Raw genomic sequence first — 14496 nt, 5'->3', positions numbered from 1 at the left:
GCACTTTTTCCACAGCAGGAACAACATTCCCATTAGCAGGAGTTCTGCAGGACTTGCCCTTAAGTGGAAATCTTGGGTGAGTTCCTGCACTTTATTTTCCCAGGTCTTGACCCCTGATTATATAGATAACTATTCATTTGCATGCCCACAATGTAATACTACATTTCCCCTGCTGACTTCAAGGGCTGATCTACATTGGCTTTCTTTCACAAAGCTCCGCAGAGTCCCCGTGTCAAGTCTTTCTCACAGGAGCAGTAGGCCAATAAAAAAAATATTATGAAGGCAGATTCAAAGGCCCTGTTCTATGTCTTCTCATCCCAAAGTGCATAATAAATTGGCACAGCCTGCTGATGATACAAAATATCCCATAATAGAGCTGCAAAGACTGAAGCAACCAAGCAGCTCAGACACCTATCTTATGGTGCTCTGATAAAATTAGAGTCAAGTCCATAAAAATAATTCCAGAAGAGTAGAAATAAGCGGCACTCACCATAGCCTGTTTATCCTTTGCATGTTTCCATGTTTTCACTACTGTGGTGGGTGCTGCTTACCTCTTCTATTGAAATCTCTGTTCTAGATCTCTTCTGACATCTTCTGATGTAGAAAAACTTCAACTCCCAGCTTGCCCGGACAGCTAGCGGCTGAAGTTTTTCACCATTTAGAGGGCAAGAGTTTGAGACCACTGGTCTAAGAGTTTCCTATGGTTTTTCACTCCAAGAAAAAAATCTAAATGTCATGTCTCACTACTGGATATATGTTGGTTATAGGAAACTGAGACATGACTATATGTTTGGCCAGGTCTTGGTTAGACCTGTTGTCCTGATGTGTCTTGGTTAGACCTGTTGCCTCCTTTTGTTCAGTTTGGATTATTAGATTATCATCATAATCAGATGTGTCACTTGCTACATTACTCTAATATGAAACATTCTCTAAAATACAAAATAAATTCTGATAGATCTTTAGCAAGTTCCCAAAATAATTTAGAAATAAACCCCTGCAGGTATGTTTACCATATTAATGAAGGCTCCCTAGGTTTAATCACTATCTAGTCTCTGAGGGAATCAACTCGGAGCTAAAATCCACAGTAATTAGCACTTCATGAATAGCTTAAATGGAACAAAATAGATAGAAAAAAAATTATATATCTCTCTTTACTTACTCTTCTTTCATCCACTCAAGTATTCTAAATCTGACATTACAATACACAAAGAATATGTTATAAGAATATGCAAAGAAAATAGGATTCCTGATTGATATAGTTTGCTCTTATATGGGGCACTATGGTGATACAGGATATGTGTAATCTGGACTATACTATGGTGGACAACATTTCTTAGGGTTGATGGACATGGCACAGCAGTCTACACTTGGCTCAATGGACTTTGTACACAATGATACAGGCACTGTCAAATTCTGTGTTTGCAGAGATATTCTTGACTAGATACAATGCTTTGAATTAAAAAAACTCCTTGACTATTTTACACCTCCAATAGTTGTCCATCCAAGATCTGTTCAGCTGACAGCTATCTCTGTTTTTCCCTCCATTCCCTTGAACATTGGCTTGCTAAATGGAAAGAGGGGCAAGCCACTTCTAAGCTCCTCCTGTGGTGGCTCCAAGGGTAAGGTCTTGCTGGGTTGGGCTGACCTTTCCTAATGTGTATAGGCAACTTTAAATGCATTCCCAGTTAAATAAACTGTAGGATCTTTTCTTAGAAGCCTGTGTTGTGTTGCTACTTTTTCTTGAAATGTATGAGTTGATTGCCAACTGGGCGTTACTATTCTCTCTGTCAGTCAGTGTGATGCTGTTTCTATTGGACAGTGTAAGAGTCTGTAAGGCACATCCCATTGGCAGAGGAAAAGTAAGACCTGATGACAATTTGTTTATACATTTCAAAGGCAAATATCAAGGGAACAGTGTATAGTTGTAGAACAATAATTTCAAAGTATTATTATGTAATTAATAAAGTACAAGTATTCAAAGATTAATTATTTTACTAATTCTTATTTTATTCTATTTAAAGATATTTTAACTTACAAAGAAAAATCTTTAGGGTGTATTCACACTGGAGTGCATCCGCAGAGTATTTGATGCTGCGGATGTGCTGCTGGCACATACAGAGTTACGGCAGAGCAAGCTCCCTGCTGCTCCTGCCGTAGCTCTGTGTGTGTCCGCTCATATCTGCAGATTTCCCGCCGACAGTCACGAGCGGACACACAGAGCTAGGGCAGCAGCAGCAGAGAGCTTACTCTGCCGTAACTCTATGGCGTCAAATATGCTGCGGATGCACTCCCGTGTGAACACAACCTTAAAGGAAAACAAAACTGAATTTCCACTAGCTTTTAGTTATTAGAAGTATTTGAGACCTAAGTAAGGAATGCCTTTTTTGTTGTCTACTTATAAACAAGCAATGGTGACCATGCTGGAACACATCCATGTAAAGATCAGCAATTACCTTCTCTACCCAAAATTGCTTATAACAATAGTGTAAGACTGTATGCACCCATGTCATCAATATACTGTACACTGTGACAAATATTTATGTATAGAACCATAGCATCCAATGCAGCAATGTTTATAAAAATTCATGCCTTTTTAAATGAACTTTTTTTGTTATACACAATTTTTTCACAGGTTCACATTATCGACCAAAACGGTGAAGGCTTCTGTGGTGGATCCATTGTGAATGAAAAATGGATAGTAACTGCCGCCCACTGTTTTCTTAAACCTGGTGAATTCAGAGTAGTTGCAGGTAAATTGCATTTTATGTAAATATTTTTTTCATAAGATCACTTTACAGGAACAGAGACTCCTGCTCTCTACATAGTTTCTATGGCACCTTACATTAGGGTGCCCTGAAATGTAGGTACCTAGCAGGAGGCATACTCTGAGGGTGGTACCAATCTGTATGGGTTCCATCTCGATTACAGGTGCACAAAAAAAAACAGAAGGAGGAGGAGGGCTGGGAGTAACACGCAGTTTCTGTCTGTGTTTGCGCAGTTGTCTATCCCGAAAGGATGGCAAATGTCATGGCCTAATTAAGAGTGTCAGGAGGGCGATAAGTGATCAACATGTTTTTTTTACAGAATCCGAAAAACCCACCCTAAACTGAGAAATCAGGGCTGGATCATTCTATTTAGAAGTCCACACCATTTTTGAAATCCAGTACAGCGCTTCTCTATGGGCCTAAGACCTTTTATCAGGACCCTTAACTGTGACTTTGCTAGTGCTGCCCTGAACTCCTGAATCCTAGCCAGCAAACCTTTTGGAACTTCTTGATCAAATCCTGGAACAACCTAGTCTGAGACGGAGATTTCTCTTGCTGGATCCCCGCTAAATCCAGAATTAGTGTTTTTGGATTTTGCAAAAGCATTTGACATTGTCGCTCATAGACGTCTTATAGGTTAATTACGGTCTTTAGGTTTATAAAATTTAGTTTCAAACTGAATTGAAAACTGGCTTAAAGGGGTACTCCGGCCGCTGCGGACCCCCGCAATCTTGTATTCGCCACCCACCTGTTTGAGCTGCACGCTGCGGTGCCAGCTCACAAACAGTCGGGTGGCGACCACGGGGCCGGAGTATAGTGACATCATGACCCCGCCCCCGTGTGATGTCACCCCCGCCCCCCCGCTATGCAAGTCTATGGGAGGGGGCGTGACGGCCCCAAGCCTAGAGCAGCAGAGCGCCGAAAACACTGATCAATGCTATGCTATGGCATTGCATTGATCAGTGTAAGCAATCAAAAGACTGCATGTTGTAGCCCTGTGGGGGCTAAAATAAAAAAAGAAAAGTGTAAAAAAAAAGTTAATAAAAGTGAATTAACCCTTTCCCTATTAAAAGTTTAAATCCCCCCCCCCCCCCCTTTTCCACTGGAGTACCCCTTTAACCTGTGCAGGACCAAGGGCGTACAGGCACGCCCTCAAGCCCTGCTACTTAAGGACCAAGGGCGCACATGAACGCCCTGGTCCTGTTTACAGAGTTTAAACCGTTCTCATGAACGGAGAATGGGTTAAAACCATTCGGACTCGGTTGCTACAGTCAGCTTGTCCCGATCAGCTTACTGGACGACGGGAGGGTCCTCACCTGCCTCCTCGTCCTCCGTTCGGCGTTCTTCTACTCCAAGCCTAGAGCAGCAGAGCGCCGAGAACAGTCAAAAGACTGCATGTTGTAGCCCCCTGTGGGGGGTTAAAAAAAAGTGTAAAAAAAAGTTAGTAAAGGTGAATTAACCCCTTCCTTATTAAAAGTTTAAATCACCCCCCCCCCTTTTCCCATTTTTTAAATAAAATAATTTAATAAAAAATAAAAATCATCATATGTGGTACCACCGCATGCGTAAATGTCTGAACTATTAAATTTATAAGGTTATCTAAACCGCACGGTCGACGGTGTACACGTAAAAAAATACCAAAGTCCAAAATTGTGCATTTTTGGTAAAATAAAACAAAAATAATACAAAAATAAAACAAAACCTACATAAATTAGGTATCCTAGATACCAGATGGACCTGCAGAATAAAGATATGGTGTAATTTTTACCGAAAATTGCACTGTGTAGAAATGGCAGCCCCCAAAAGTTACAAAATTGTGTTTTTATTTTTTATTTCACCGCACAAATATATATTTTTTTAGTTTTGCAGTAGATTTTCTTATTAAATTATTGATGTCATTACTAAGTATAATTGGTGGAGCAAAAAAATAAGCCGTTATATGGGTCTATAGGTGCAAAATTGAAAGTGTTATTATTTTTAGAAGGGGAGGAGGAAAAAATTAGAATGCAAAAACGAAAATACGCCTGGTCCTTAAGGTCAAAATGGGCTTGGTCCTTAAAAGGGTACTCCGGTGAAAACCTTTTTTCTTTTAAATCAACTGGCTCCGGAAAGTTAAACAGATTTTTACATTACTTCTATTAAAAAATCTTAATCCTTCATGTACTTATTAGCTGCTGAATACTACAGAGGAAATTCTTTTCTTTTTGGAATGCTCTCTGATGACATCACGAGCACAGTGCTCTCTGCTGACGTTATAATAATAATAATAATAAGTCTTTATTTATTTATTTATTGTTGTCCTTAGTGGGATTTGAACCCAAGGCCCCAGCACTGCAAGGCAGCAGTGCTAACCACTAAGCCACCATGCTGCCCTTAGCATACAACTGCTATGCACGGTTGCTAAAATGGACAGAGATGTCAGCAGAGAGCACTGTGTTCCAAAAAGAAAGGAATTTCCTCTGTAGCATTCAGCAGCTAATAAGTACTGGAAGGATTAAGATTTTTTTATAGAAGTAATTTACAAATATGTTTAACTTTCTGGCACCAGTTGATTTAAAAGAAAAAAGGTTTTCACCGGAGTACCCCTTTAAGGGGCTAAGTATATAAATGGCCCATTCAAAAAATATGCGAAAAAACTGTTCCAGCTAAAAGCCCTTTAAAAGACATTTGTAGTTATCCACACCAGATGGTAACTGGTACCATTACACTCTTCATTCCAACAGTTTAGTGACCCAAAATTGGTTCTAAGACAGCTGACTTATCACTACTGAGCCCTAACAAAGCCCAAACCAAGACCTACATTGTACAGGGTGGGCCATTTATATGGATACACCTTAATAAAATGGGAATGGTTGGTGATATTAACTTCCTGTTTGTGGCACATTAGTATATGTGAGGGGGGGAAACTTTTCAAGATGGGTGATGACCATGGCGGCCACTTTGAAGTTGGCCATTTTGAATCCAACTTTTGTTTTTTCAATAGCAAGAGGGTCATGTGACACATCAAACTGATTGGGAATTTCACAAGAAAAACAATGATGTGCTTGGTTTTAACGTAACTTTATTCTTCCATGAGTTATTTACCAGTTTCTGACCACTTATAAAATGTGTTCAATGTGCTGCCCATTGTGTTGGATTGTCAATGCAACCCTCTTCTCCCACTCTTCACACACTCATAGCAACACCGCAGGAGAATAAAGTTACGTTAAAACCAAGCACATCGTTGTTTTTCTAGTGAAATTCCCAATAAGTTTGATGTGTCAAGTGAAAAGTTTCCCCTCTCACATATACTAATGTGCCACAAATAGAAAGTTAATATCACCAACCATTCCCATTTTATTAAGGTGTATCGATATAAATGGCCCACCCTGTAGTTTGCAATTGAAGTAATACCTTGGATATATTATTATAAGATTCTATCACTTTATTTTATTTACTCCAAGTTATTTGACTTGTATTGTACTGTGTTTTTCCAAAGGTATGTGAAGGATAGTGAAGACATAGATGGGAGAAAATAACCTTTTTGATCTTTTTTTTTTTTAAATAGGAGAACATAACACGGATATTAAGGAGGGGACCGAACAATATCTGAAAATAGCAAGAGTTATCCCACATTCAACTTATAATGCAACCAAAAGTAAATACAATAATGACATAGCCCTTGTAGAGCTAGCAGACCCCATCAAACTAAATGACTACGCAAGACCCATCTGCATTGGAAACAGAGATTTCACAGACAAACTGCTGAAAACTGTATCACACAGCTGGGTGACCGGCTGGGGGAATGTAAGATTCTTGGGAAGATCGGCTATAAAACTTCAGAAGTTGGCCGTGCCCTACATTGACCGAGCCAGCTGCAAGAAGTCAAGCCGATTTTTTGTGTCTACGTTCATGTTCTGTGCTGGATATTCTGATCTAGAAAAAGACTCTTGTCAGGGGGATAGTGGCGGCCCACATGCCTCTGAATTTAGAAGTATTTGGTTTCTGACTGGAATTACCAGCTGGGGTGATAAATGTGCAGAGAAAGACAAATATGGAGTATACACTCGAATTTCCCGATTTAATGACTGGATTTTGAGTACTACAAAGTTGACTTAATCTAGACCTGTATTATACATGGAGATTTTTTCTTTTTATGGCACTAGTGGTAATATGCTGCTTATAAAATTGTATGATTCACCATGAAATATTTAATTTTGGGCAGAAAAATTAAAAACGTTAAAGAGTTGTTCGGATTATCAGCTAAATATTTAGTTATAGATAATCTTTCAAGTCATTGCTATAGTAAAAAAAAAGTTATATTTGAGAAGAAGTTATATTGTTAGCTTTGTTTTATTGATAAAATAAATTCTACACTATATGGAAGTTGTTTGAGTAGGAACTCACATTGGATATTAAAAGTATAGTAAAAGTGACAATAACTTTACTAGACAGTTCATGTCCAGCTGTAGCTTTGAATTTAGGATAAAGTATAGTAAATGTAATGATGAAACCGTTAAAGGGGTACTCCCGTGGAAAACTTTTTTTTTTTTTTAAATCAACTGATGCCAGAAAGTTAAATAGATTTGTAAATCATAGAAAAAGAGACAAAATACCCAGACCTCAAGGAAGGTAAACTATATGAATACAATTGAAGGAAACAAGGATCGTGCTTCAATTATAATAGGATATAGATTTTATTAAAAAATTAATATAAAATATTCCACCTCACAAGGGGCCCCTTGTGAGAGGAGTATACAATGACCTAAAATAGATGACCTGAAATAGACTATCACTGGTAACTAATTAATATCACAGAATACATTATTAAACTGGAACAGTTAAAGACAAATTGCACTGAAATAGTGAAGGCAAAATATACTGATATGGACTGAAAGAGTTAAGGACACTTGAATTGCTGGAAAGTCTCTTGGAAATCAGTCCTTTTCACTGGAGAGATGATAATGTAATATTGTGACAAGTTCCTCTTAATGGATGACATTGAAACAATGTTTCGTGTGTTAAACTGAGGAAGTATTAAAGTTCACAGTTGCTAGTTTCACTGTATCACTGTCAGGACAGATAACAGGCAGCTTTGTGGTACATTACTGGTCCGGAGAGCGGAAGACTCCCGTGAGGCTGGATGGATCTAGCACTTGGATGGTCACTGCAGGTGGGCTACCTCCGAGTCCCGGCGCTGGCAGGCATCGGGGATGGACACTTTCAGAGGTGGCACTCGCTGGTGGAAAAGTCCTGCCGTGGAGACCAGGTCTGCAACAGACCGATAGTAAATGCCTCTGCCTCGTGAGGGTGGCTTGTGATGTCAGTGCCAGCACCTGCAGGATGTGCTTTGATTCCACGGCTCGCTGGGGATCCACTCCGAACTAGATGTATATTATGGACCGAAGCGGCAAGATCAACAGGATCCAAATGCAGTCAGTGATAGTCCGCAAACTGACTAGACGTGTTTCAGGGTATATGAATGGACCCTTTCTTCAGTAGTTAACAGAACATGTCAGTAGCACAGAGGTTAAGAAATGACAATCTCAGAGTCCTGTCTACAAATGCTCGCAGTTTAGGTAATCAATGAACTTGGGTCAATAATGGCATCTTGAATGTAGATTTAGTGGCTGTTACTGAGACATGGTTTAATGAAAATAATGACTGGGACATAACCATACCATACCAGGGTACTCTTTATACAGAAGAGACAGAGAAGGCAAGAAAGGAGGAGGAGTGGCCCTGTATGTGAAAGATAGCATAAAATCTAACCAAATACAAGTTAGTGAGGCCAACATAGAAACAGTTTGGGTTACGTTGCAGTTTGGTAATCATGCAGTAACTCGTGTAGGTGTGATATATAGACCACCTGGCCAAGTTAAAGAATAAGATGATCTACTCGTTGAAGAATTAGCTAAAATGACAAGGAGAATTTATCATTATGGGAGACTTCAATCTTCCGGATATAGACTGGAAAACCAATATAGCTAGTTCTACCAGGAGTACAGATATTCTAAATTCCCTACTGGGATTATCTCTACAATAAGTGGTTAAGGAGCCAACCTAGAGGGAGGCCATTTTGGATTTAGTATTCACAAATGGGGATTTGGTATATAATGTTATTGTAGGCGAAAGCTTGGGATCTAGTGATCACTAATCAGTGTGGTTTAATATAAGAACAGTGAAGGAGTCACACCGCACAAAAACAAAAGTTTTAGATTTTAGAAAAACAGACTTTTCAAAAATGAGATTAGTCATAAATAAGTCCCTATCAGACTGGAACGGATTACATGGAGTCCAGGAGAAATGGGACTACTTAAAAGACGCATTATTGAAGGCAACAGAAAATTGCATTAGACTTGTCAGTAAAAGCAGAAAAAGGAAGAGACCACTGAGGTACTCAGCAGAAGTGGCTAATATCATAAACAACAAAAAAGCTAGCATTTAGTAATTATAAAACAACCCAGAGCAATGAAGATAGGGAAATCTACAAGATTAGGCAGAAAGAGACCAAGCAAGTTATAAGAAATTCTAAAGCACAGGCAGAAGAAAAACAATCTCAGTCTGTGAAAAAAGGGGATAAGACATTCTTCAGATATATAAATGAAAAAAGTAAATTAAAACAAGGAATAACTAAACTAAAAACAAAGGAAGGAAGGTATGTAGAAGAAGGAAAAATTACCTCCAGGAACATCAACCCTGTTACATATCTTTGTGTCATCAGCAAAAAAAACATACCTTACCATCGAGACCTTCTGTAATATCAGCAATGAAGATATTAAACAAAATTGTTCCCAGTACAGATCTTTTAGGTACCCCACTGGTAACAAGACCTTGCTCTGAATATTCTCCATAGACTACAACCCTCAGTTGTCTGTTACTCAGTCACTGTCTAATCCACTCAACAATATGGGAGTCCAAGCTCAAAGACTGTAGTTTATTGATAAGTCTTCTATGTGGGACAGTGTCAAAAGCCTTACTAAAATCTAGATATGCAATGTCTACTGCCCCTCCGCCATCTATTATTTTAGTCACCCAGTCAAAAAAATCAATAAGATTTGTTTGACATGATCTCCCTGATGTAAACCCATGTTGTTTTTATCTTGCAATCCATAGGATTTTACATGTTCCACAATCCTATCCTTTAGTAGGGTTTCCATTAATTTCCCCACTATTGATGTCAGACTTACTGGCCTATAGTTGCTTGATTCCTCCCTACTACCTTTCTTGTGAATCGGCATGACATTTGCTAATTCCGGGACGACTACTGTTACTAGTGATTGGTTAAATACATCTGTTAACGGTTTTGCTAGCTCATCACTAAGCTATCTTAATAATTTTGGGTGTATCCAATCAGGCCCCTGTGTCTTATTTGTCTTCACGTTAGACAACAAACATAGAACCTCTATCCTCTGTAAAGACACATGCATCAAACGATTCCTTAGTTTGCCTCTCTAATGGAGGTCATTTTTCCTTCTTTTTCTTCTGTAAAAACTGAACAGAAGTATTCATTTAGGCAAACTAGAAGAATGGTCAGAACTCTGGCAACTGAAATTTTATGTGGATAAGTGCAAGACAATGCACCTGGGGTGTAAAAACCCTCGGTCAGAATATAGAATATTTGACACAGTCCTGACCTCAGTATCTGAGGAAAGGGATTTAGGAGTAATTATTTCAGAAGACTTAAAGGTAGGAAGACAATGTAATAGAGCAGCAGGAAACGCTAGCAGAATGCTTGGATGTATAGGGAGAGGTATAAGCAGTAGAAAGAGGGAAGTGCTCATGCTGCTGTACAGAACACTGGTGAGACCTTACTTGGAGTATTGAGTGCAGTAATGGAGGCTGTATCTCCAAAAGGATATAGATACTCTATAGAGAGTTCAAAGAAGAGCTACTAAACTAGTACATGGATTGCAGGATAAAACTTACCAGGAAAGGTTAAAGGACCTTAACATTTATAGCTTGGAAGAAAGAAGAGAAACTTTTAAATACATAAAGGGAATCAACACGGTAAAGGAGGAGATCATATTTAAAAGAAGAAAAAAGAAGAAAAACTACCACAAGAGGACATAGTTTTACATTAGAGGGGCAAAGGTTTCTGCAGTAATATCAGGAAGTATTACTTTACTGAGAGAGTAGTGGATGTATGGAATAGCCTTCCTGCAGAAGTGGTCGCTGCAAATACAGTGAATGAGTTTAAACATGCATGGGATGAGCATAAGGCTATCCTTCATATAAGATAGAAATAAGCATAAGGCTATCCTTCATATAAGATAGGGCCAGGGACTATTGATAGGATTCAGAATATTGGGCAGACTAGATGGGCCAAATGGTTCTTATCTGCCGACACATTCTATGTTTCTATGTTTAGAGAGGAACACTTTAGTAAGTGGCATGCATTGGAACATTGACCACATGAAATTGAGTACTAGAGTACTCTGAGTCCATAGATTTTTGTGGAGACTGTTTTATAGGTAGGTAAAATGGATTCATACATGAGGCCTTACTATGCTTAAATATTTTAACTTAGTCGAACATCAGGACATATAACAACATGTAGTGCAGTCAACATCTGCTATTTGGTCCTTACATCGGAAAATCCATTTACAAATTATAAAACCTTTACACTGCTTTTCTGGGGCACCAAATCCCTGATCAGCAGTCCTTCACCTATTTATGGCAAGAATAGTGCAGCATGCAGCAGCATCCCTCTGGTAACAAGTAAAAAAACAAAAAACTCCTAAGAGATGTTGAAATGTAGGTATAATTTTTGCACCTTGGGTGAAAACATTCATTGGAGTGCTGCTTTATTGACCTGGTTTGATAAGTATTTATTGGGGGGTGGGGGGGGGGTTGTGGTTTCGCCACATGATAATTTTCACCTCTTATTAAAATTTCTAGCTAGTCATTTTAAATCACTGATATTTACTTTTTCTAACATTAGAACATACCATCTATTCACAGGGTAGGTTAAAGGGACCCCCAACAATTCTGAAAACAGGGGTTTCCCATTTCCCCCTTTAAATGGAGTAATGCTCTGTTTACTCTGCGTAGGATTGACAGATTTATTAAAGTACAGTACTCAGCTATATTTTGACTATCATATTGAGTTAATGTAGTAGCAGTGTTCCTCCACCACATGATTCACACAGTGGGACAAGAGACCCTGTTTCATGTGATCATTGGGGGTCTCAGCAGTATAACCCCCACCCCCAGATACTTATCATATATCCTGTGTTTTGCATAATCATCAGGACTAAACTGGTACTCTAAACCTATAATAGTCCACATAAATCAAAATCAAAAGAATTGTGTTTCATTTACTCTATACTGTATGTTCCGATTCATCAGAATGTATGAAGGATTGAGGAGGGGATAGTATGTGAATCTCTACTAACCTGCTTAGTTGAATTGCTTGTACAGAATTTAATATTTTACCATATCCAGTACTTCTATACTTATCATCTGTTCTTGTGCTACCTTAGTAAGACTGCAAAGTACAAAAATACATTTTTTCTTTAGACTGAGTCAGACCTTATGAAATATGTTCAGTTGCTCCAATAGAGAAAATTTATATATATATATATTTTTTATACACTAGATTTAAGAAAATACATTTATGCAAAATCTAACTTATACCAGGATAGAGAGCTGTGATTCTATCCTTAAAGGGGTACTCCGCCCCTAGACATCTTATCCCCTATCCAAAGTATAGGGGATAAGATGTCTGATCGTGGGGGTCCCGCCGCTTAGAACCCCGCAATCTCTCCTGCAGCACCCCACGTCATCTGCTGCACAGAGCAAACTTTGGATAGGGGATAAGATGTCTAGGGGCAGAGTACCCCTTTAAGGTTGCCAGATGCATAACAATTTTAATAAGCCCTCTAAACTAGTCTATGCCACCAACTGGCATACCTGAGTGTTGTTTCTTGCTGTGGTATGCAGTGATGTACCTAGAGCATGGCAGGTATGGCACATGCCCTGGGTGCCACCAGAGGGGACCACAGGGCTAGGCCTCATTGTCCATCTGCCTCAGGGCACCCCATGAAGTGACTGGTATTGCTGCTGTACAGAGCAGGAATGGCCGAACGTCAGATGTCTTCTCTGCACTAAAACAATGAAGAGGCCAAGGTCACTTGTGCCCTGTTTTGGCTCCTGGCAACCCCTCTGAGAGCACAAGGGAGCATAGCAGGAGGTAAAGAGGAGAATAATGCGTGTATTCCAACTTATTTTCGGGGGAAGGGGATGCAGGGCACTGATACAGATCCAAGGGACACTACGTGTGCCTCTGCTAATCTGAACAGCTGTATAAAAAAATTATTTTGTAATCCAATATCAATAATTTCCATAATCATTCGTAGTTACTTTGCAAGTGTTACTTTAAAAAAAAAAATTTATACAATAAAAAATGTTATGAATGAAATACATGAATGAATAACAAGAAAAGGTTTTTTTTTCACACATTGATAAATATACTTATTCCTACTTTGGTGGATGTGGATCTTAGTAACAGCAGTCTGGTGTTCTATTAAAGGGGTATTCCAGGCAAAAACGTTTTTTTATATATCAACTGGCTCCGGAAAGTTAAACAGATTTGTAAATTACTTCTATTAAAAAATCTTAATCCTTCCAATAGTTATTAGCTTCTGAAGTTTTCTGTCTAACTGCTCATTGATGATGTCACATCCCGGGAGCTGTGCATGATGGGAAAATATCCCCATAGGAGCTGGACAGCTCCCGGGACGTGAGTCATCAGAAAGCAGTTAGACAGAGAACAGCAACTCAACTTCAGAAGCAAATAACTATTGGAAGGATTAAGATTTTTTAATAGAAGTAATTTACAAATCTGTTTAACTTTCCGGAGCCAGTTGATATATAAAAAAAAGTTTTGGCCTGGAATACCCCTTTAATGTTTGATAAAAAGGTATATTAGTTCACAGGATAGGGGATAAGATGTCTGATCACGGAGGTACCGCTGCTGGGGACCCCAGGGAACTCTGCTGCGGCCCCCCGCTGTCATCACTGCACAGAGCAAACTCACTTTGTGTGTAATGACGGGGGATACAGGGGCAGGAGCATCGTGATGTCATGGCTCGGCCCCCTCGTGACATCACGCCCCACCCCCTCAGTACAAGTCTATGTGAGGGGGCGTGGTGGCCGTCATGCTCCCTCCCATAGACTTGCATTAAGGGGGCTGGCCATGACGTCCTTTGGATAGGGGATAAGATGTCTAGAGGAGTACCTAAAGGGGTATTCCGGCCAAAGACATCTTATCCCCTATCCAAAGGATAAGATGTCTGATTGCTGCTGGGACCCCCCATGATCTCTATGCAGAACCCGCATTCTATGCTGGACTGCTGCTTCAGTCTCTGAAACCTCTGTGTTTCCGGGACTGGAGAGGTGACGTCATGCCACACCCCCTCCATTCATGTCCACAGGAGGGGGCATGATGGCCGTCAAGCCCCCTCCAATAGACATGAATGAAGGGGGTGTGGCAGGACCTCGCGTCTTCAGTCCTGGAAACAAAAAGGTTTCTGAGACTGGAGCAGCATACCATGCGAGTGCAGCTCAGAGATCGTGGGGGTCCAAGCGGTGCCCCCCTGATCAGACATCTTATCCCCTAGCCTTTGGTCAGGGTATAAGATGTCTTTGGCCGGAATACCCCTTTAATATTATTCAAATACTGATACACATGAAAAAAATATCAACCTCCAGTGAATAATAATTCAATAAATGTAGGTTTTTTTCCATC

At 39.6% G+C, this 14496-nt stretch overlaps 1 protein-coding gene across 1 annotated transcript in view; it reads left to right on the top strand.

Moving 5' to 3' along the window:
• Positions 1 to 6988, top strand: part of F9 (coagulation factor IX) — a 91929-nt gene extending 84941 nt beyond the window's left edge. The window contains exons 7-8 of the mRNA XM_056538224.1: positions 2633 to 2750; positions 6313 to 6988. Of these exons, the coding sequence (XP_056394199.1) occupies positions 2633 to 2750; positions 6313 to 6863 (669 nt within the window). The 3' untranslated portion in view covers positions 6864 to 6988. The remainder of the gene's footprint in view (positions 1 to 2632; positions 2751 to 6312) is intronic.
• Positions 6989 to 14496: the final 7508 nt, after the last annotated feature.

The sequence above is a fragment of the Hyla sarda genome, chromosome 9 (assembly GCF_029499605.1).
Source record: "Hyla sarda isolate aHylSar1 chromosome 9, aHylSar1.hap1, whole genome shotgun sequence".
NCBI classification, from domain to species: Eukaryota; Metazoa; Chordata; class Amphibia; order Anura; family Hylidae; genus Hyla; species Hyla sarda.
Note: the sequence above shows the minus strand (reverse complement) of the source record. Positions and strands in the feature narration are given on the sequence as shown.